General features: G+C 35.7%; 1 protein-coding gene and 1 long non-coding RNA gene across 2 annotated transcripts in view; one reads left to right on the top strand and one right to left on the bottom strand.

The window, feature by feature from the left end:
* Positions 1–24112, bottom strand: part of LOC139125090 (cilia- and flagella-associated protein 337-like) — a 52171-nt gene extending 28059 nt beyond the window's left edge. The window contains 16 exon segments of the mRNA XM_070691198.1: positions 36–119; positions 1236–1300; positions 1730–1794; positions 2775–2877; positions 3290–3388; positions 4475–4605; positions 5148–5178; positions 6845–6931; positions 7822–7924; positions 9892–10015; positions 10739–10773; positions 11975–12040; positions 12520–12573; positions 12944–13039; positions 15365–15491; positions 23477–24112. Of these exon segments, the coding sequence (XP_070547299.1) occupies positions 36–119; positions 1236–1300; positions 1730–1794; positions 2775–2877; positions 3290–3388; positions 4475–4605; positions 5148–5178; positions 6845–6931; positions 7822–7924; positions 9892–10015; positions 10739–10773; positions 11975–12040; positions 12520–12573; positions 12944–13039; positions 15365–15491; positions 23477–23577 (1371 nt within the window). The 5' untranslated portion in view covers positions 23578–24112.
* LOC139124946 (uncharacterized) overlaps positions 1–24365 on the top strand; it is a 477972-nt gene that overhangs the window by 241177 nt on the left and 212430 nt on the right. The gene's annotated exons all lie outside the window — the stretch shown is intronic.

Below are 24365 nucleotides of genomic sequence, written 5' to 3' on the forward strand. Positions count from 1 at the left end.
TAATTTCCTTTAAGGAAAATGACACTGATACTGACCTTGTCCTTGGAGAAACTGATGAGTTGACCTTTCAAGTAGTTGAACTGAACTTGAACTACTGGTGCCATGTGACCTCGTAATAACTGTTGACAAACAACACGATATCACATAAGGCTATATTTTTGATGCATTTCCTCTTTCTTTATCCTTTTACTCTACAATTTTTTATTCAGACTGCCCTAAAGTCATGTCCAGCATCAAACTTATCAACTGACTCGGCATGTGTGTAGTATGCTATGTTATTGCCAATTACTTAATTTTAGTCCAGCTGAATTCATTTTTCTCTGCTAACAATGTAAAGTATAGATAAGGTTTCATGGTTGCAGGACTACTGGTACAAATTCGTGCTTCAAATTGATCTTAGAAAGCAGAAGAAACGTACTAGTTTTCTGAAATTGAAGTAGTAAAAAATATCATAAAAAGTTCAGATACAGTCCACCAATAGTATGGAATATGTAGGGCGCCCTCTATCAGTTATGCACTAAAATCCTTGAAATTGTATTTCTTTACATGATCAAATGTGTATATTGAGAGAGTCAGTGATTAATATTGGAGGTGGGCGAAGGGGACGGGGGGATCAAATGAGTTAAATTTGTTGAAAACAAATATTTGCAGCCTTACTTTTCCAAAATGACTTGAATTGGAATTCATTATAGGTAAATTAGTTAAAAACTATTCAAATCTGAAAGGTAAAACTTTACCAAAAAATTGTATATTGACATTCTGATCATGATCCCTCGCCAAGATCCATATCAGAAACTGAACTTTGCTTTGTATCAAAAGTACTCAATAATGTGAAAATGGCATATCCTGCCATAGAGGGCGCACTGATACAAAATAGCTAACGCCAATGAGGATAATTTGAATGACCTGATAACTTTGCAAATTTGAAGTCAATAAAATACATGTGATTTAAAGTAGATAACTGAGTGAATGTGAATAAAGGTCCAGCAAATGAAGTCAAGGCAATATTGCCAAGGTCAATACGGCAAACCAATATAGGTTAATAATGTACAATATTGACTTGGTTGATTTACTGAGCATGCATGAATTACACTTATATGTATATGAATCAATCCCTTTCAATGTCCATTCTTAGAGTATACTGGTAGTTACAAGGTATCTATGGTAATCACTGTAATCAAAACAAAGGGTATTTGCATAGAGAGGTGGGACTGGGTCATTAATTTTCTACTCACACCAACTGGTTTTGAGATGACATACGGGTTCCACAGACACACATGGTGGTTGACACCAGCAGTGGCTGTAAGAAGAAACAAACAAACAAACTTGCATGTTATCTACAGTACAGGTACCGAGAACACCGACACACATACTTTTACATCAGAATTACAGTATCATCACCACTATCGTTGCTACCATGGTATCATGTTAACCCTTTCAGCGCTGAAATTTTTCCAAACAAAACATTTTTACCAGTGTTATGACCTTTATGTATTTTTTCAAAAATTACAGAAATATCAGAAACATTGGTAAAATCAAAAATGTTACACTAAAATTTTGATCAGAAAAATCACAGCACTCAAAGTATTAAACATATGTGTTTGACTGTCTGTATAATAAAGCTGTAAATGTTTGCGAACTGATATCTGTGGAAAGTTTGTTAAGTAATAACTTCCAAATCAAAGAGATAACAATGAGGTCATGGGGTCAAAGTTGAAAGGTGACTCACCAATGAGATTCAGATGTTCATGGTAATCAAAAGCATTCACTCCTTGCTGGATGGAAAAACTATTTCTGTTGGTAAACAAAAAACACAAACAATAAATAAAACAACATGGTACAGTATTAAGTAGCAAAGATAAAATACAAAGAACTGTGTAAATTAATTGTGCTATGCAACCATAGAATTGATCTCAATAATGGTCAAAAACGTAAGGGAAAAATATCCATATTCTGTAAAGACATCATTTACATATGTTCTGTACATGTTTGTCATTTTTTCATTTCTATCACACTGAGTAAAGCAGTTGAGATTGTTGTTGACACTATAGGTCCCTCTAGCTCTCCATCTTTGAACACTATGTAGAGTTCAAACCAGACCCTTGGGTCAAAAAACAAATTCGCAGACGAGTGAAAAAAGTAACTCTACATACATTTCATGAAGTTCAGTAACATTTCTGATGTCCACATATTTGTGTGCTTTCATGAAATTTTATGGCCAAATAGTACCTGCATTTAACATTTTAAGGTAGAACGCACCTCGGGGACAGACATTCAGACTCTCAAACTTTTTCAATTCTTTTCTGATCTACCACTTGTGCGGGTTCATTTTAAAGCTTTTTGAGTAAGAGAAACTTTCACTGTCTTAGATTTTAATCGAAAATTTTATTTTTCTGCATGGCATTAACGCAGGGATGGCGGCCATTTTGAATTTCAAATACCGGTAAATCTTGGGTAATTTGTTTCTATTGTACAAAAATTTGCACGGTGACCCCCCAATTTTTATTCCTGATTTTGAAAGTGAATGGTTGAAAGATTCCTTGAGGAAAATTCGAGCAAAAGTTTAAATCTTTCACTTTCAAGGCATGTACTACCTTAAAACTGTTGGAATATAATGTCAGGTTATTGTAGGCAGCAAAGAAAAGAGATATACACCTCAATTTTTACCATTCAAATGCTAATCTCAACTTAGTTGTACCAACTTCTTGCAGAAAACTCTCAGCCATACATACAATTGTGTCATTTTGTTGTTTTTGCATTTTTCATAAACTTACATTCTCATCTTAGATTTAGTTTTCTCAACCCATCCCAGTACCATGGCATTCTCATAGGTTGTAGCACACGATATGAAACACTCCAAGTGTTGGGCATACTTCACTGTAATAGTCAAAAGCAAAAATATCAGGTAATATTCACAATCTGAGTAGAAACTTAAGTTAATTTTACTTGGCTTAATATTTATTTCTCACAGATAAATCTATTATGCATCACATGTTGTGTTCCAGATCTTACTTTGTATCGCATCACACAATGCACTATGACAAGTATCAGGTACATTTTTGAAGTCAGACACATGAAATTCTAAAAATAAAAGTTACACCAAATCTGTAATATTTTTACCTCATTTATGGTATGTACCGGTAGATAAAACTTTGCTTAAAACCAAAAGGCAGCAAAAATCTTCAAGCGCTGTAAACTTTGTCAATGAAATGTAATTCTGGTTGGAGATATTAGAGACTGACAGAATCTTAATCTGATCAATTAAATCATTATGTGTGTTGATTTCTACCTTGTCTGGCCCATTCTGAGTGGCCGTCATGGCGGACCAAGCGACATGTCTTGAAACGACCTTTGAGGAGTTTCTTGAAATCAACATAAGTTGTTTGTTCTGTCAAGGGAAACAAAGTACTTTGTAAATAATAAACACTAAAATGACATGAACGTAGTTGATCAATAGAAATTTCCGGCAACTGGTTTTTCACTGTCTGGAAGTCACATCTGTATGTGGAAATTTTCCTGTTTAAAAACAATCATTTTACCCACAAGAAAACAGTATTTATACTCAAAATTAGTTCAGCATCAAGTTTTGACTTTTGGCAAGACCAAAATTGCTCAGAGTTTAAATGTAAAAAAATCAAGCCATATTACGATAGTTTGCATCCAGAAATGGGAATAAGAAAGTTTCAGAGACACTCATGTATCAGGCTTCAACATTTTTTCCTGTTCATGGTGATGCTAGTTAATTGTAGGGGCCTTTTCACTCTTACCAGATAAACATAAACTGGAAAAATCGTGGCATTGTCCCCATAAAGTAGTCACTAAAAAGAGATGTATTGTAGAGCAAAATTCTCGGCCATAAAGGGTCTACTTTGGTTGACAAGAACAAATATTGACTACAAGGTTTTGTATTCAGTCAGTCAGTCAGCATAGACACTTATTGCCTGTTTCAATTTCTTTTGACAAGATATCAAGATTTATTGACCATTATAGTTTAATTTAAAAGAATCACAGAATGCATTTGCATGAATTCTTTCTGTTTGCAAATACAGTTATTGACCATACAGTTTGCTCTATCAGTCAATATAGACATTTATTGACTATCCAAACACTGTCAACAATATGTATATTTACTTAGTCTAACATTATGTTTATTCAAGCAGTCAACAAACGGTTTGCTCCAGAAGTCAATATAAATATTTATTGACTATCAGATAACTTTGTCGACCAATACCGTATAAATGTTTACTGACATTTTAATTCATATCTGGCAGTCAACATAAACATTTATTATCCTCCTGTAATTTTTCTTAGTCAATATATTTTTTTATATGACTCCAACAGTTTGCATTCAGTTGTTTGTTTAGTTAATTATTATAAACATTTATTGACTACCATGGTATTCAGTCAGGCAATACATGTTTTTGCTGACTTTCTAATCTCTTCCAACAGTCGATATAACCATTTATTGCCCTACCTTGTTCCCCAGCTGGTTGGGGTGGCCTATCAAAGAGGGCGATATTTGCAGATACAAACATGAAAGCGTTGACAAAACCACCAGTGTCTCCAAACACCAATATGGCTTCATTGCTGTTCTCAGGGTTATTCCTAAAAAAATGGAAAAAAAAATTGGGCGTAACTATGAAACAAATGGTTTTCTGATATGGTCTGTGAGTCAGGTTAGACTTTAAAGGAAATTTCAAACAATGTCTTGTGTAAAAATTGACACAGAAAGTTCAGAAATCTTAAAATATGTGTGCAAACACTGGAATCACACTGATGAAGGCAAAAGAAATATATATTTTTTTAAATGGTATGTAGAATTGTATAATACGTTAGATTGTCACTTAAGTGCAAATTCACAGGGGGAAATGTGGACAGTAAATTCTGTAGACTTTCTGGAATAGTCTCCACGGATAGGTTTGGAGTCGATGCAGTCAAAGTAGTAAATGGACGTGAAAATATTGGATTCTGGGGGTCACATCTCAGAGTTTTCCTCTCCTTTCTCAATTTTGACATTCATTATTGCACTGTCGTATGTTGACTACTTGCATAACGATAAGACGTTCAGAAATGTTACAAAACGACACTTTAACCCTTTTTTTGTGTCATTTTTGTTGTACATCACTTGTGCAATGTGTTTTATGTACCTATCATCTTGTCTGTAGTCCATAGCTGCCACTAGGCACTGTTGATATGGATGAAATTAGGTAAAATACTATGATACATTACAGGGCTCGACATAAGCGCTAGCCCACTAGCCCGAGGCTAGTAAATTTTCAAGAGGACTAGTAAAAATGTCTTCGGAGGTAGTCCTGCGGACTAGTGCAATTTTCAAGTTCCGTAGTTGTCCAGGAAAGTTTATCGCTACAAAACTAATGGGACGCCGGGCCACTCATACGAAAAGAATGAACCAAGCCTCGATCATTTTATATAAAAACAAACTAACTTTTACCCAAACAAATTGGACAGTGAAACAGTGAAGCAAACTTTATTGATCACCAACTTAAAATGAAACAGTTTACCTGCTACGGAGAATCAAATTGTACTGGACATGCCAGTAACATGGCCCCGGGAAACATGGCTCAACGCTGAGCATAAAACGGTCTGCACGTCGTGTATTTTGGTTTGCTTGAAGCTCATCACTTTGCCTAAAAACACGAGCAACCCCAAAATTTCGTTCAAACACTGTATCCTTGCCTTTCAAAGAAGACTTTTCTCAAGATTTCTTCAGGGGCATTCCCAAACAACACCTCCGACAGTTCGTAGCCAGCTTGACCCTGCTTTAGAATGCCTCCACATGCTGACCTCCATATATAGTCAAGACCCCCTAGCTTGATTGAAGCTGATCTTAAAAAGAGCCATCCAGCTTGCCAAAACAGTGCTATGGCAAGTTGCTACTGCTTGTACAGGTGAGGGAATTCCTCACAGATAATAACTTGGTGCTAGCAACTTATTGTTTTGCCATTTTAGTGGAAAAGTGTAAATTATTGGGGCAATAATAGTGAAGTGAACCTTAAAACAGTAGTGAAAAAACAATGTATCAAATGGGTGTATCAGACTGTTGTATCCAATCACTTCTGGGAGTCATTGGTTATTTTTGTGCTAATCACATTTTGTTACCAGTAACTGGCAAAAACTCATAAAAGACACAAGCACATGAAATGGTAAAATGCAACATTTTTACTATTAAAAACAAAATTTTTCACAAACCATTATTACAAATGAGAGGTCCTCCCCACAAGCTGGTCAATTTTAAAATGTGATATATGTCAAAAATATGAAGGCACTCCACAGGAACATTTGTGAATGGCTGTATGAATTTCAGTTCTGGAGAAACAAATCTGTCCCCACCATGAACAAACATGTTCTTTGCAAATTAATGGCGCACTACCTGAGCTATGAAGAATTTTCCAACAAATTCATCCCTACGTCTGATTTTATTCTTGATGGCAATAGGCTATTTTCATGACCTCTCCTCCTACACAGGACATTTCATTCAGGTTATTTTGTGTGTTATATATGATTCAAAGTTAAACATTTTGCAGTAAGCAAATGTGCTAGTCTGCATGAAAGTTAGTTATTGGGTTTAAAAACCTTTGCAACAAAAAATATGAGAATGGTCATATACCACACTCTATACAACATGAGAGCAACATTTGGCTTTGCTTGAGCAGGACTAGTAGATTTCATTTAGGACTACTAAAAATGAACTGCTACTAGTCCTTCGGGCTAGTGGATGATTTGACCTTGCGTCGAGCCCTGGATATATCACAGTCCAAATGAACAAAGGTTTGGTCACAACAAAGTTCTCATTACACATTTTATATCTAGACCATGTACTTACCATAGTCCATGCATAACGGAGTGTGATCCAGACCATAGACTTTATACTGACAGTTGAACTCCAATTTGGAACTCAGATCATAGATGGCTGCCGAAAATTGAAACAAAAAAGAATTATTTTACTATTCAGTACGTAAGAAAAATCGACGGAAGCTATAAACTGTCTTGTTACAGTAATGAGCCTTAAACCTCTATATATTAGCTGCAGCTTTTTACAGTGCATGTCACTTCGGTGCCACAACTCAGTGTATGAGACAGAGATATTTCCATTTACAGAATGAACGATTACAGTAGCTCGTACCTGTCTCATGGACACCTTTCAAAGTCATGGACTCATTGATTATTTATAGTAAACCAACATGGGGCAGCTCTGTCTAGGCAGACAGCTGACAGTTGATTACACTCTATGTACAATGTAGATATTTTTAAGTTTCAGTTGAAAGCTAAAACAAGAAATGTGTGTTTTTTATTTAGATTCAGCTGAGAGAGAAAACCGCTTCAGCACATCACGTCTCAGCTGACATTGTAAAAACTGTCATTGTCAATGAAGTGTAGTCAACTGTTTATCTCTCAGTCCGGAGAGCCGGGTGCCCTATGCTGTTTACTGTTGTGCACAAAAGTCAACTTTTGTCGCCTTTATAAAATGTATCCCAGTCAAATTTTTCAGATTTTTTCCAAATTTTGATGAAACCTGTGGCTAATGAATTGTGATATCCGTTTAGTCCAAATGATGGAAAAAATTACAGAGAAATTCATAAAAACTTTGTAAAATGTTGCCACTAAAATTTTGGTGGGAAAAATTACAGCACTCAAAGGGTTAATCAATGAGTCGGTGACTTTGAAATGTGTCGTGAAGCTATAATCATTTGTGTTGTAGGTGCAATAGTACTTTCCGATGGCTTCAATTTTTTCACTTCGATAAAATCAAGCAATTCTGGAGAAAATCTACTTTGGCAGAAAACTCTATCTTCTACCTACCGATTTCCTTGCTTGTAAACGATATGGCAATTTTGTTGATGTTTTGTAAGACAACAAAGTTGGTGACCCACAGATCTCTTGGTTTGACACTCTCATTGTTCAGCTGGGAAAAAAAATCATGCAGTAAAGACTTTATATCATGCACTCTGACACCCCTATGTGAATCTGCACAATGGACTCAACTAGTGGGAAGCAATCAATGAGATAATACCATTTGCGCTACATACGGGTGGAAAACATTCTAACATTGGATGCCATCAGAGTTACCGAGCCAATGGATTAGTTTGGATTTTGGTTGTCACTATCAACACATTATTATACAGACGATGTTTGATTTTCTTTCTCTTTAGAAATTGTGATTTAGAAATTCAATCAGCAAAAAAATACTTGATTCCTTCGATTTGGCCCCATATATGTTGTCTCATCAAGTTGGATAAAAATGTTCATGAATGCATATTTCTTGAAATGTACACATAAAAATACAAGACCACAACACAACTCCAAAAAAATATATGAACAATTAATCACGCTACTACAATAATAAGGCCAGGGAAAAAAACATCATTGTTCCTCGGATATTTTGGCACAGCCGGAAAGGTGGCAAGTGAATTGGGTTTTGAAATTCTTTTAACCAACAGTAAATCTCCCACTAGCTACATAGTTAATGACGACATATAGGTGTCTAGATTTTACAAATTCCACAATAATAGAGGCATTTTATATACAGGCAGTGTTGACAGAACAAATTCTGAGCATTTCCACATACTCCCAGGCAACTTAAATGCCCTAAAAGTGAAATAATTGCACCATTATCTTTTAACTGCACTGTAACATCCTCATTGTGGGTCTAACATTTGCACCTTTTCATTGACTTTGATTCCAGAAGCATACATATGCGACAATTTGGAAAAAATTCCCAATTGGCTAAGTAAGAAGAAACAGCGATTCTGAGGAACAATTCAATTATTCTTCCTGGCCTACAGAGATGCAACTGTCAGAGAGACAGAATGAAAGTAGAAAACTGGTCACTGAAAACAAATAAGACAGATAGAATCAAACTAAGGTAAGGGATTTTTGTATCAGTACAAACATAATGCTTAGCAACAGACCATTTTCCAAGTTGCACTGCACGGAACTTTACGAGTTCTTAGCTTGATTGGTTGATTGTGAGTATGTTATCTTGTGTCATAGGACAAACCACACATCATCAACATTGTTTAACTGCAATAAAACTGTTGCTAAAGTCGTTCAGCAGAATGACTCTAACTCACAACCAATTTTGAATTGGTTAAGAAATTTCTGTAATAATCTTTTATACTACCGCTATACCAGTGGATGTACCATATAAAATATTCTAGCACTTATCAGTGCTTAGTAGTCTTGAGTCGTCAGTGGTGGGTCAGTTTAGCTTGACAGACACACTTATGTTCAAATACAATATTATCAATCAAAGCTAGACTTGTTTCATATGGTAGGAAACTGACTTGAATATTACAATCTTATAATATCTTGGAAAATGATCTGTCTGAATACACACAACATACATAGGCATCAATAATACAATCCACTATAGGCATTGAGACAATAAAGTACTGCACATTGTGATGTTGACATCAAACTTACTTTATAAAGACCAAACGGTATGAAAGGTGACCTCTACGCAGCATAGCAATGAAAAATTACAAGTTTCAAGGTCAGAAGATGACAAGTTTCAAGGTCAGATGAGGACGAGTTTTAACAGAGTATAACCTCCGAAAGCAGTACGAAGATTTGAAGAAATCGAGTAGATATTCAAATAAACAAAAATAACCAGCAAAGAACGCTGGAATAAACCTTCAGCAGAGCTGTGTACACTTAATTTTACGGTAAAGATGGAACAGAATGATTCAAATTTTGCTCAAATTTTCTTCAAGGAAACTTTAAACCATAACTTTTTTCATAAACAAGAATGAAAATCAGTGTCACTTTACAAAGTATCTCTGTATGGTACATAAATTGTTTTTTCAATTCTTCCTCTAGAAAACAGTAATTTCTTTGTTTGTCTGGAAATTTTGTGTGTGAGTTCATTACCTTGATGGTTTTCTGAAGTCTGAGGTGTTGGTCCCACGTAGAGACGCCGCCCTCTTTGCTGATGGCAATGTAACGATTTGTATTCTTCAAATAAGCTATTCTCTGAATGATGTCCTTATGGGGGCTGTCAGGGTATTGAAAGAGAACTTTTTGAATGTAGTATTCATATGCAAGTTCAAGTTATAAATTCATCAACCAAAAGACTTTCCTACAGTATTTGCCACACTAAAGTCCCATTATTAATTTTGAGTTAAACCCTTTGGGCGCCAAAGTCAACTTTTATCACATTTACAAATGTACCCAGTCAAATTTTTTTCAGATTTTTGCCAAAATTTTGATGATAACCTGTAGCCAATGAAATTTTATGTCCGTTTGTCCAAAATAATCCAAAAAGTTACTGAAAAATTCATCAAAATTGTTTAAATGTTGCACTAAATTTTTGGTGGGAAAAATTACAGCACTCAAGGGTTAATCCTTTGAGTGCCAATTTTTTGTTGCCTTCATAAAATATAATGCAGACAAATTTTTTTCAGATTTTTCCAAAAATTTTTGATCAAAAACTGTAGCCAGTGAAAAGTGATATCCATTTGGTCCAAAATTATCAAGAAATCACAGAAAAGTTTGTAAGGATAAGAAAATTTTTGCACAAAAATTTTGGCGGGAAAAATTACAGCAGTCAGTCAAAACACTGAACAAGGAAAAAGGCAATACTATGCACCTTGAAACATCTGAAAATCAACTGGCGAATTAAAAATAATTTTCTTACTTTTGTGAATGCAAAAATAAGGGATATTTCATTACTGTTGTATGTTTAGCAAAAATCAAAGAATTTATTGCGCATATTTACCTTGGAAGATACTTGATGTCTTTCCACTGTGGAACCTGTTTACAAAAACATTCACACACAGAAGGGAAAATTAACTGTCAAATCAGTGATGAAGATCCCTTGCAGACTATGTTATAAATCTTAATATTTTCAACAGAAACACTCCCCAAAAGATTTCAATCACTACACTTCACACTGCAAGTATTTCACAATACCATGAAAGCCGGTACATCTGAAGCACATTTGGTCAATAGCGTTGATCGCGATTTCGGATTTGTTACTAAATATAGCTGCACGCGTGCGACTTTCGGACAAATATGCTGAAATTCGGACAAATTTTGTTGTTGTATGCGTGGCTGCTGTTGCAGCCTGTAGTCTCAGACATCAATTCATACGAATAAGTGTGACGCTAAATAGCCATTCTACCACTCGCAGGTGTTATTTTCGTCGTTTATGCGGAAAATGCGGAGAAACGTTTATTTATGCATATTAATGAGAGAGAACAGTGACGTCATTTGTGATCAGCGCTATCTAGACTATGCCCTGCATCAGTCCCTTTGCCTGGTGATGTAGATTTCTAGGCTCTAATTTCCTCAGAAATATACAATCACAAAGTTTTGACTGTAGTGTACTTTCCTGAAAACATCAGCTGACATGAATAATTAAACAGCACAAAAACAGGTTAAACATTCACAAAGTACCCAGACTGAGACCGACATTGTAAGTCAATATTGCTGGAGAGTATTTACAAGAAAGACAAGATGTGAGACTCGTATGTCTGCAATGTTCAATATACATGCATATTTGTGTAACACTGTCTTCAAGGCAAGAATAGTTTCAGTTTCATTTCACGTGGTAGCTGCATCAGGTTGTTCTGTAGGATTTAAGAACATACCCCCTAGAATACTATTGAAATGTAAACCCCCTAGCATTATGTTAAATTGCAATATGACAAAACATGAAGGTAGCATGTTCCAGTGTCCCTGGCAACTTGATGAACAATTTCAAACATATTTTCTAAGCTGTGATGAAGAGACAGAGTCACTCTAATTTTTTATTTCTTTTGTGATGAATTTTGTTTAATATCAAAAGTTGTTTGTGTTGTTGGACTTCCTGAAGCATGCTGAAATACTGGTCAACTGTGCACACAACATTTCCTGCCCATCAGTTAGGGGATAGGGTAAGGGGGTGTGACTCCAGTAAGTAACTATCCAGGGGGTACCAACCCTAGGATCAACATAACAGCTAAGCACTGACCTGAGTAGATTTGACTCTATCGTCTTTTTCATGATACTCCAACAAAAGATGTGACGCCAGTTTGTCCTGGAAAAGATGACAACAATATCATTATGATATGAAAGATCTGTTGCTAGTATGCAAAGTGGACATTTACATAAAAGTTCAAAAGTGACAGTTCTAGAAAGTAAAGCTTACAAGTACATGAATAATGAAAAATTGGACTTTATCAATGCCAACAGTTTGGAAAAAAACAGTGTCACATCAGGGACTGATGTACCACAACTCACAAAAGTTGGTTAATTTTTATTTAGGAAATATCAAATTCAGTGTCATGCACCTGTTGCTGTTCTCTGAGTTCTTCAGTCTTGCTCTCGTTTACAGAATGACATATTTTGCCTCAAGTCAGAACTTCATGTGCTTTTTGAAGCTCATGAAAATTTCAACCTCAAGTTGATGTATCCAACAATATCTTCAAGTGTCTTTTCATGTAATTCATGACTGTATTTCGATAACAATGTTGTTTGTTTGTTTGTGATTTTTGCTTGTTTGTTGTTGTCACTTACCCAATCAACTCTCTCCTCTTTGGTGACGTCTATTTTATCAAACAATTCTGCATACTGCAAATCACAAAGATAGAAAAGTACAGAATCAAATCATCATGCATGATGATATGTCGTGGAGAAGATGTTTTATGAAGACTTCCTGATTAATTTTATTTTTGGTCTCTACAAACTTGAAATTGAAACACTAAATTTGGATACCACAGGGAAATTTTAAAAATTTGCCTGAAATATTTTGAGGCAATTTTCCCAATCTTAATTTCTTTCATTTATTAATTGTTCTGCAAATATTTTCATCATGGGGACATGCCTTTTGTGGTTTCAATATTGTCTGTGTACAGACGAACCATATTTTAGAGAAAATGGTTTTCGGAGTTGTAATTCTGAACCGTAGAGGGCGCACTAACTCAGCTCCATCATGGCTCACCTCTTCCTTAGAACCCTTTGTCAGGATGACCGACAGCGCTTCAACAAACTGATCACGATCAAGACTGAGTTTGTTGTCGTAACCATCGCCATCAGCCTGTAAACAAAACAACAAAATTTTTAGAGAAAAGAAATCATCAAACAAGCAAACATTTGAATTTCAGAAATTAGGAAACAGCTGTCTCACTACAAATTATGAATAGCATGTACACTAGAGAAAAAAAAATGTTCGCTTTTGGTTCTTACGTTTTGCAACAATGACGCTGAGAAATTTTCTCATCTATATCTTTCCTAGGCTGAAACTCTGCAAACACTACTGAGTTATTTATATCAAAGCGTCACAGACCTAGTCACGTGGTGAGTTACACAAATTGGCATCAGATGGTTTTTGAAAAGACAATATTATTCTTTTGAATTATTCATCTTAATTTTTTCTTCCTAATGTTGCTATTTAATAAATGACATCAGCTAGATTATATTCTAGTAAAACTGTAAAAATAAGATGCGTCCATGAATTTAAAGGGACAAAGTCGGCCATTTTTCATGATTTTGTTTGATACGTGATACTACCTATATTGTTTGACATGTTGAAAGATAGTGAATGAATGGGTGACCATACATATATTCCACCCCAGTTTTAGACACGATACATGAAACCATTGCGAAAATGGTCATGACCATTAATTCATTTTCGCGATGATTTCATTTAATTTGTCTGAAACCAGGGTCGAATATAAGTATGGTCACCCATTAATTCAGTATCTTTCAACATGTCAAACAATAAATATAAGTAGTATCTCGTATCAAACAAAATTCATGAAAAATGGCCGACTTTGTCCCTTTAATGCAAAGGAAATTCAGAAAACAGTAAAATTATGGAATGAAATTCAACAAGAATTTATTCTTGTAGAGATGCATATACCAGACTTAGGACCACTAGAAATGGTACATGTATTACATATACATCAAATGGTTTCCAAAATGATGGTCATTTTGTACATCTGCAATATCAGATTGACAGTGTAATAAATAAGCCAAATAAGGTCAAGTCTTTGTCCAATTCAAAACTTTGTGACCATCATGAATATTAGATACAAAACAATCACTACTTGTGTAGAATTCTTTGTTTTCCGTTATAGACTTCATAATGAGTTAGATTGCCTAATGATATTGACTAGAACTTTCTAAGCTAGATACAACTCTGTAATAATAGCTTTCTATGGTGTAGAAATTATCGATACAACATGCAGCATTGACCAAGAAAGCCTGTACCATTTCACACTGTCTCATTTGATAAGAATTGTTATAAATACAGAATAATGTGGTGTGTCGAACATTTGATAAGTACCCTGATTAGTACAATAGCCTCACCGGTATCACCTGAATGTGTACTCAGAAAAAAAGACAATCTTGTATGAATCACACTGCAAGTACGATCTGTTCTGTGTGTGTACACAAAGCATGTGCATGCATTGATACAATACGGTCGTTGAGTAAGACTGCGAATACAACTTATTATCGCGGAAATTCATACCAAACCTTGCTAATTTCTCAGTTCTGTTTTTCCTGCTAAGAAAATGAGAAACTTGTTTCGAGCTATAAAGATATTGGCAATAGGTTACCTCTTCCATTCAGAGTATATACCAACCTTTTAACCCTTTGAGTGCTGTAATTTTTTTCCTCAAAATTTCAGTGCAACATCTTACCGATTTTTATGAATTTTTCTGTAATTTTTTTTATACTTTTGGATGAAATGAACATCACATTTCATTGGCTATGCTTTTTTGTCCAAATTTTGGCAAAAATCTGAAAAAAAATTGACTGAGGTATATTTTATAAAAGAGGCAAAAATTGACTTTGGTGTTCAAAGGGTTAATATGGTTCAATATCATTGTCATTTTATTTGTGGCATAATTAAGCAATAAAGCACACCCAGCGATGGTATACCACAAGATTTTGACCAGTTCACGACATATATGCATGAGCGATAGGCGAGTGCATATAGAGTGAACTGGTCAAAATCGAGTGGTATACCATCGCTGGATGTGATTTATTGCTATTATATCATAACAGTATATTGAAATTCTGGCGTGGAACGTCAAAAACGGACTTTTACTCAAGCTGAGAGCTCGTGCGCATGCCTGCCATGGTATATCGCCAATATACCATGGTTGTTATCGCGTCTCGACCAATCCGATCGCAGCATTTCCGCCATCAATATACTGGTATGATATAATACAGGATAATGGGTTCGAATTTAGGGACATTGTCGCAAGGGCGCATCCTGGCTGCAACACTACTGTATGACAGTTATGTGCATAATGCTCAGGCTGTATTGTCATCTCCAGTACGCATCTCAACATTACGACTGCTACATGATACAACTCATTACTCCTGTACCAAGATTGGTGATCAGACTTACCATGAATGCTACCTGTAAATCCTGTAAATCTTTGGTTGTCAGTCGGTTTTCAAGTTTCACATTGAACGTCACCACTCCATTGCCGCCGCTACCTGTTCCAGTACCTGTACCTGCACTGCTGCGTTTCCTGAAATAGAATAAAAAAGTGATAAAAAATTACAAAAAATAAAGTTGGATATGATAACAAGGAGGAAGATGAAGGAAAATGACCGAAGATTACCCAAGGTACATCAAAGTGGAATAAATTACCACAAAATCTAACTGTATCCAAAAACAATAAATTTTTGTATTGGCCTGAGTGCTCACTGCACTATGTACATCCATACTATCTCGTTCCAGGTAGATTATCAGAACAACCTGCACACTGTACATGTTGAAAATACCATATATTCTGATCTCTCTACTTTTTGGTAATTTTCACTGGCAAATTTTTCACATTCTAATATTTTGTTGAGAATTATAATAACTTTAGTGACAATATAAAGTTAGTAGGCCAAGCAGAGAGATTGGATGTTCGTGAAGTGACCTTTGACCTTGCAAATGGCTTAATGAGCCATATTTGATACAAAGATGGCAAAATGCACAAGACCCAAACATCGCCATATGGTTTGAGAACTCTAAAGGGGAAATTAGGTTTAATGAGGGGTGAAGGTGACTTGAAATCTACTAGTCTATGTGCAGCACTGTATAACCAGCTTATACCTATCAATAATAGATTTCAAGTCACCCTCCCCTCATCCAACCTAAATTGCTACAAAATGTTGTTGCAAAACTGATATTCAACACAATACTTTCATTTGTGGTTAGGGTTTGGAGTTTATAAACTTCAAACCCTAACAACTAATGAAAGTACTGTGTTGAATATCAGTTTTACAACAAAATTTTGTAGCAATCATATCGTACAGGTGAGTTTATTGACAGTATATGAGTAAGAAGACTGCTAATATAGCTTCTTGAATGGGTGATTATCCTTGTTAAATTAAAGGGAGAAAGTCGTCATAACTATGCTCAAAGGTCGCTAGGGACCCCTACAACCGATGTAAATACTGCATCTAAGGAACATTGGCGATTGATGAAAGTTAAAACATTTTTGTCATAATGTACATTGTATAATTTAAATGTTGCAGCTATGTTGACTTGATGCATCTAGAATGAAATACATTGTTTGTAAACAAGAAAGTCACACATGCACAGTTCTGACGATCACCTCTTTTTAAGTAACCGCGATAATTATTAAATTTGGCTATACTTTATTTTGCATGTTTGAGAAGACTGCTGCTATGTCACTTGTGGGTGGTGCACATACTTCATTTCTTGGAGTTCATAGCGTAACCACAGACTCTTGTGGTTGATACACAGCAAGGGCCCCCTGCAAGCATTAGAAAGATAGGAAGTTTGGAAACAGAATTTCATTTCTTACAACAGCCGAGATACTGGTACATTTTAAAGTAGCAGTGCTGTGATTGGCCATCTTCTGTCAGTCTGTGATCGCTTGAGCCAATCAGTGTACAACAGCTGTTGTTAGAAAGTGTCACCTCGAATATCAGTGTTTTTGTAAAGGGCGGTAAGCATGTAAATGTTGCCAGGTTTCCCCTTGGTATATCAATGCAATCAAATAGGGGACAGCAGAATGTTACCGGGGTTCCCAAATCATTTACCAATATTACCCAATCTTAGCAAAAACTCGAATATCGTACAATGAAATTCACAGAAGATTGATTTTGACACAAAGAGGATAGCAGACGAGAGTTCAGAGATGCAGTTGGAAGCCATCGATTCTGATTATTGAACAAATAGTGTCTTTTGTGAGGGAAATCCATCTTTGAACTTGGCGATAGCCATTTTGTTTCAGAACTTTGACTCTGTCTAATGCTTACAGAGGCCTTAATTAGCGGTGTGTCGAAGCACAAGCGACTGCTGCTCTAACCAATAATTTACCTTCAGTCATAGGTGGGGTCAAAGTCGGCGGAGACATTTACACAATAGGGCTGTTTAAAATTGATGTCATTGTTCTTTCGTTAATATCCAAAAATAAAATCTAATATTTGTCCGTTTTTTTAGATTACGCTTTTGAAAATTACTCATGCACGAATGACGAAAATACATCTTAGTAGGCGACTGCTAGTTTAACATTGAATACTAAAAGACAAATTCACGAGTACAAGCTGCAAAAATAGCCACGTAATGCAACACTGATAAAATTTGTCGGCATTTCAAGCAGTAGTGTCCGATGTTGTGCGCATGCAGCTATATTTAGTAACAAACTAAACCGTGAACAGCGCAATAGAATTTTTCAGTCTATAATACTAATAGCAGGATGTAGGTGTATGTTGATGCAAAACTTGACATGGCATAGTGTGCTTGTTGACAAAAAAAAATTATTTTAATCCTTGATGAGGTAGTGTGTCAGTCCCTGTGGCTAAGTCTGAAATTTTTCATTCCTACTTGTTCCTGTGTGATTAACCCTTTGAGTGCCAAAGTCAATTTTTGTCATTTTTGCAAAATATGATGCACACAATTTTGATTCAGTTCCACACAAATTTTTTTCAGATTTTTTTCAAAACATATTATATTAATCAAAAATTAAAGCCAATTAAAATTTGTGTCCTTTTGGTATAAAATTAACAAAAAATAGGGCCAAAAGTCCCTGAAGCTACTATAGACATAGATACAAAAGTAAGTATTCCTGACTGTATGAAATTATCTCACTAAGGTCATCCTAGGGACCTGTAAACCAAATATTAAAGCTGTCTGACCAGCGGTTTTGAAAAAACAAGCGACTCAACAGTTGACAGAGCTCTGCTGTGTTATGTAGAGAATAACCTTTTGTGACACATGTATTGATGAAGAAGGTGGATATCTTTGATAGCTCATTCAGGATGGCCTGACCAAAAATGGAAAAAAAATTCTGTAAAATACAGATTTGCATATTTCATCACAATTTTAACAAATCTAAGTTGGGTTATCCCTAGGGACCTGTATACCAAATAACAAAGCTGTCTGACCAGTGGTTATGAAGAAGAAGATTTTTACCAAAAACGCCTTTTTGGTGCTAATTTGCATATTTTCAACAATATCAAAAAATTAATAAAAAGAGTTTCTCAAAATCATATATTTATCCACACAACAAATATCAAATCAGTAAGTACTGCAGTTCTCAAGATATTTGAGTGGACGGACACCTCACAAACGGACATACATACATACATACATACATACATACATACATACATATATACTGACAGTGCACGCCGGACAGATACCCATCCCAATAGCTTCTATAGACTATATTAGTCTATAGTAGCTAATAAACGAGAGTTAATTACATTCTAATTAAAGTAAACAAGACTTGCTTAAGTCAAGATTTTCGTCATAAAAAAACAGCATATCTGTCAGGTTATAAAGAATCTTGAGCAGGTTATCTTTTGATCAGTATTTTCATCTTATTAACCAAGCACATTTTACTTTCAAATTAACATTGTAAGTAAGTTCTGTTGAATAAGTTGAGACTGTACGTACTCAGAGAAAGCACACTGAAGAGACAAATGTTTGAAACTTAAGAAGTTCAAGGTCATCAAAAGCATCATGTAACACTTCATTGCACTGTTTACACAGATTGCATAATTGCTATAAATAGCACATGAGGAATCTTACAGCCCAGCTTTACCATAAAAAACCCTATCACTTTGACCACTCTTTTAATTGACCACTCTATTTTTTCCTCAAAAAGTAATTTTATTTTATCCTTACCAAGTCAACCATAAATGGAAATTAGAACTTTCTCTATCTCTATTTATTTGACCACCTATCATGACAAACTATTTTGAGCAATTTCTTTTAGATAACATACAGGGCACAATAAATGACGGTTCAGATATGTCAACAGTTGGGATTCAGGAAAGTTGCCTTTACATGTTTTAATCCTCCAAGATGGTAAGCATTTCACTATGAACTGTCAAAAAAAGTTGAACTTTCTGATAACTCTACACTAAAATTATTTTGGCTTTGATGATTCCTAATTAATTCAATTATTTAAAATCATATTAATTATTTTTTCTGGGTGAATTGATAGGGTTTATACAGTACAAGAATTACATACAATGTAAGTCAAATTTTGATCAAAAATGACAAAAAAAATTCCTTAAAAATACAGATTTGCATATTTCATCACAATTTGAACAAATCTAAGTTGGGTTGTCCCTAGGGACCTGTATACTAAATAACAAAGCTGTCTGACCAGCGGTTATGAAGAAGAAGATTTTTTACCAAAAACGCCTTTTTTGGCATTAATTTGCCTATTTTCAACAATATCAAAAAATTAAAAAAAGAGTTTCTCAAAATCATATTTTTCATCTACACAACAAATATCAAATCAGTAAGTATTGCGGTTCTCAAGATATTTGAGTGGACGGACGCCTCACAAACGGACATACATACATACATACATACAGACTGACGACGGACGCCGGACGGATACCCATCCCAATAGCTTCTATAGACTATAGTCTATAGTAGCTAAAAATTACAGAAAAATTCATAAAATTGGTAAAATGCTGCACTAAAATTTTGGCGCAAAAAATTACAGCTTTCAAAGGGTTTTACAATAAGTAGTTTGCTTTCCTTCAAAAATCAAAAAGCCAGTCAGTGTGTTGATCAGTGTGTGGAATAATTTTTTTTCTATGCCAGAATGTGATCTGAATACGTGACCAAATGCATTTATAATCATGACTGTTTCTTGAAAATTTCACATGATCGCTATCTCATCCCGAAATCGATCGTCATTTTCTAGTTTATTCACAATGTGAAACAAGTTCTCCAAATTTCCGATAAAATCCTCTCTGAATATATATATATATACACAGGAATTCGCCTGTCTTTAGAATTAGCAGCAATGACAATTGGCTCACATTTTGTTCAGTGTTGCAGGCCTGATCACAGTCCCTCAACACACCAGTTGGGAAACACCTGGGTCCCTATTGTTACAATGCGCCTAATGGTTTGATAAGATGTCTGTGTTTGTAATTGTATGGCTTCATTTGGTTTTGATACAATCCACTCCGACACCAAAATAAACACCACATTTCATTCTTGTGATACCTGTTATAAAAGTTCATTATCAGGCAACTGGTAAAGTGAGAAAATGCCATTGATTGCATTGGAATGCAGGCGAGCTACCGTAACCGCCATTTTGTTTTACAGAAAACAACAAAACGAAATGACCGATGTCTCCAAAACCTAATTGATTATTCATTTTTTGAAATGGCTGATGCAGGCTTCACATATTAGAGTAAATATCAGTGGTTCCCTATAACAAATGTTCGACAGAAAAACGCAACGAAAATGGGCATGAAATACGGATGCCAAACCCTAATGCGCATACAATTCCTAATCCAGTACTTCACACGTTAAAACAAGACGTTTCCCAACCGGTAATTGGAGGGACTGTGGCCTGAATTACATACATCTTCTCACACATACATACATACTACAGATACCGCTGGCTATGTATATACCGGTACATATACCAAATGTGAGCTAAAAAGCAATATCATCATGTATATCATGTTAAAAAGTGATCTGAAATATTTTGCTGCAGAGTACAAGCACAGTATTGAAAGGAAGACAGCCAACGTCAGTCTGACTTAATTACCATTTCATTACGATCAAATTGACAAATCCTGCACAATGATCAAACTGTGCAGTCAACTGGAAAGACAAAAGATGACTTTCTTTCTCTAAGTTGACTGATCTTGTTTTCAACACTAAGTCTCTATTGAAGCAGATCTGCGTTTTAAAAAATCAATATAATCCATTGATTAATTGTCTCTTTTGTTTGTACACGTTTTGGAACATTTCACCATGCACTTTCCCGACCCATGAAATACATGCAGTTTTTCACATGTGCCGTCTTTAATTCATTTCAGATTAGAGGGACCCCCAGTGTGGGACTTAAACATAAAATAAAAGATTTTATTGAATCGTGTGTTCTTTTGTTTTCAATTGAACTAATTGAATGTGTACAACACAATGTTTCAAATGGTTAGTGTACCATCAAGATCTTTTATTTATTGAACAATTGGTAATTAAAAGTGTGAGACAGAAGTCGGAACAACATATGTAGTTGCAAAATTGAACGAGACCATCCTCGTGAAAGGTATGGTGTAAAATAAATTCAAGCAGAGACATCTATGATGTAATTGATTCCAAATTATGCAATTTCCATGACAAACACAAACCTGGGCCAAAATGCAGTTGTCTCTGAGGACCTGGATACAGTTTGATACAATCTCAAACAGATTTGCTCACTGGGCTTCGCTATACTTACTGATCCAAGAGGCCCAACATGACTCCCTAGGCTATTATCAATTCATATGAGCTGTAAAATGTGTTTGTTCACCTATCTCACACGTCTCAGAGAAACCATTGCTTCAGAGTATTGGAAGGGGACAAACATTCTGCTTTTTGAAAGCAGTGTTTAGTTTGCATTTTCTCCCCCTATTTTTAGGTCCCCTTGTTCATGAGGTCGGCACATGTATTGAGACATTGAACAAATTGATGGAAAACAGCGAATGCAAACCAGGCGATTCACTATTCTCACGACAAATTTCTTCACCCACGAAGGAGGATATATCCTGTGTCAATTTTTTCTGCTGCCCTAGACAACATTTAGACTGAAAAATCCATCGTTCAAGGTCGCTCTGTCCTCAAACGACAGATTATTCAGTCTAAACTACACCTATCCAATAAAATTTCCAACTAATTGAAAATTTTGGAAATCCTGCATGCAAGGTTTCCTAAGCTGAAAGAAAGACATTTGTAAAATTTTATCACTACAATGCCTGTTATGGTTCACTGAACAAAATTACTCGCAATATCGAAGTATTAAGGAAGAAAGTGACCCAGGGACAGATATTCAAAATCTCAACCCTTTAACAATTTTTTGTCTACTTCTGGGGGGGGGGGGGGTTATTTTGAATCTCATGGAGCATACAGAGTTTTTTCTGGCTCATTTAAAATTGCGAAAATCGAAAGTTCAAATTTTTCCCCATAAGGTTCATACAGGGATAGCAGCCATTTTGAATTTCAAATATCCAGAAATATTGGGTAATTAGTTTTTCTTGTAAAAAAATTTGCACCTTGATGCCAAATTTTTAGTCTCAGTTCTGCAAGAAATGGTTTAAAGTTCCCTAAACCAAAAGTTTGATTAAAAGTTTAAGTTTGTCAATTTTGAAGCACTACCTTAACTAAATATAACCTCCACAGGGACTTCCATATTATCAATACATAATTATATTGAAAGAAACACTTCCTGTACAAAAAGTGCTGCAAAAACAACTCTTACAAGCACCAGTGGCATGTAAATTGAACAACGTCCTGTTTGTGTACAAACAATACCCTGGAGGTCGTAGCCATACAAATATAAAGTTTGATACTATGACACCGGTGACTTGTAATTTGAGTTATAAGCTGGGGAACTATCAAGGACACTAAGAAATTAATATGAGATCATTTTGTCCACATAGGTATGCTGTCTGTATAACAAACACTTAATTCATTAACTACGGAATGTAATATATTCTATAGAAAAGGTTTCTTCATTTTCCCATATGAAAATTCAATTAAATTTGATTAAATTTAATTTGATTTATGGAGTGAATGACTTATGTTATTGGTAAGTACTATGACCAGTAGCTTGAAAATGTTTTTTAAAGTGTCGGAATATGTAATTTGGTTAATTTAAAAATGTAAATTATTTTACATCACAACGATGAAGGCCATTGTCGGGGTACAGAATTGCGCCAACGACCTGGAGGCCAGTCGGAAGAGGGTTTTTGGTAATTATGGGAGGTATTACGTTTGCATTGGTTTTGAGCTTGTTGAATTTCAGAGGACATACAGCATTTAACAAACAAAGTTATGTTGTATCACTGAATTGACATCAAGGTCGCTCTAAGAATTTCGGTAGTTTTTTGCGAATGACTCGCGGTGAAACGAAATACTCCGAAGTGTTGTGATCACAAAACACGGCATGGGGCGAGCGGGGCAGCCATCGGGGCACAGCTGTGTTGAACAACACAACAACTTCATGTACTGTGTTCAAAGTATACTCACTTGGGATCGCTGTGTCGTTTCTCCTTCTCGTCGTCCTTGTCTTTCATCATACTTGCCCTGGAGTGTGTGCTAGCTTTGGCACTTGTTGCTGTCGACGCCATGTTCTTCTTGAGACAAATCTTTTATCAGGGTTTTGAAGATACTGCAATGACGATGTTTGGAACTTCGCTCACACCTCCACCGAACGAAGACCAGTTTCTATCGCATAATTTCTGGCGCGGTTTGAACTCACATCGTCGCCAGGATTGACACAGAAACGGCCGAATCTAGAATTTTCCTACACTGAAGAAACAATCCTAGACGATATCCGCTTGGTTGTTAACGGTTGAAGTCTTTCCGAAGGCAACCCAGAAACGAAGCAAAGGCTATTGACAGTTGCCACACGTATCTGGATTCGGCTTGTTGACGCTGCGATAGCGCCCACAGATTTGCCGTGCAAGCGAAAGAGTACCTCCTATTTTCCTCGCAAAATCGACTTGTGCTCTCCCAGAAGCCGATTATACTTTCGTGTAATCCCTCGGCAGCGACAACTCGTCTTACAACCGACAACTGAAGCGGTAAATAGTCCACTTATTTCTTTATAAATAATTGAGCGGATTTGTCTCCAGCGGAGGCGGCCATTTCCAAACGGTGTCTGATTTATGCAAATAAATACGCGCTGTTGCTAGGTTACCGGGGATCACAATCAATCTATGAACGCGCGAGCTTGTCACTCAGTCGGTCCCTCTGGGGACTCGAGCGCCTAAATCAGTCGTGTTGTTCACATACGCCCTATTCAGCGGAATAAATTTTGATAACTTCTTTATGATGTCTTGTTGAACAAACTGCATGCAAACAATCTTTTATCTTGAGTCGAATATGAATGACTGGAATAAAATAAAACATGTAT

The sequence above is a fragment of the Ptychodera flava genome (assembly GCF_041260155.1).
Source record: "Ptychodera flava strain L36383 chromosome 23 unlocalized genomic scaffold, AS_Pfla_20210202 Scaffold_24__1_contigs__length_23054250_pilon, whole genome shotgun sequence".
NCBI lineage: Eukaryota > Metazoa > Hemichordata > Enteropneusta > Ptychoderidae > Ptychodera > Ptychodera flava.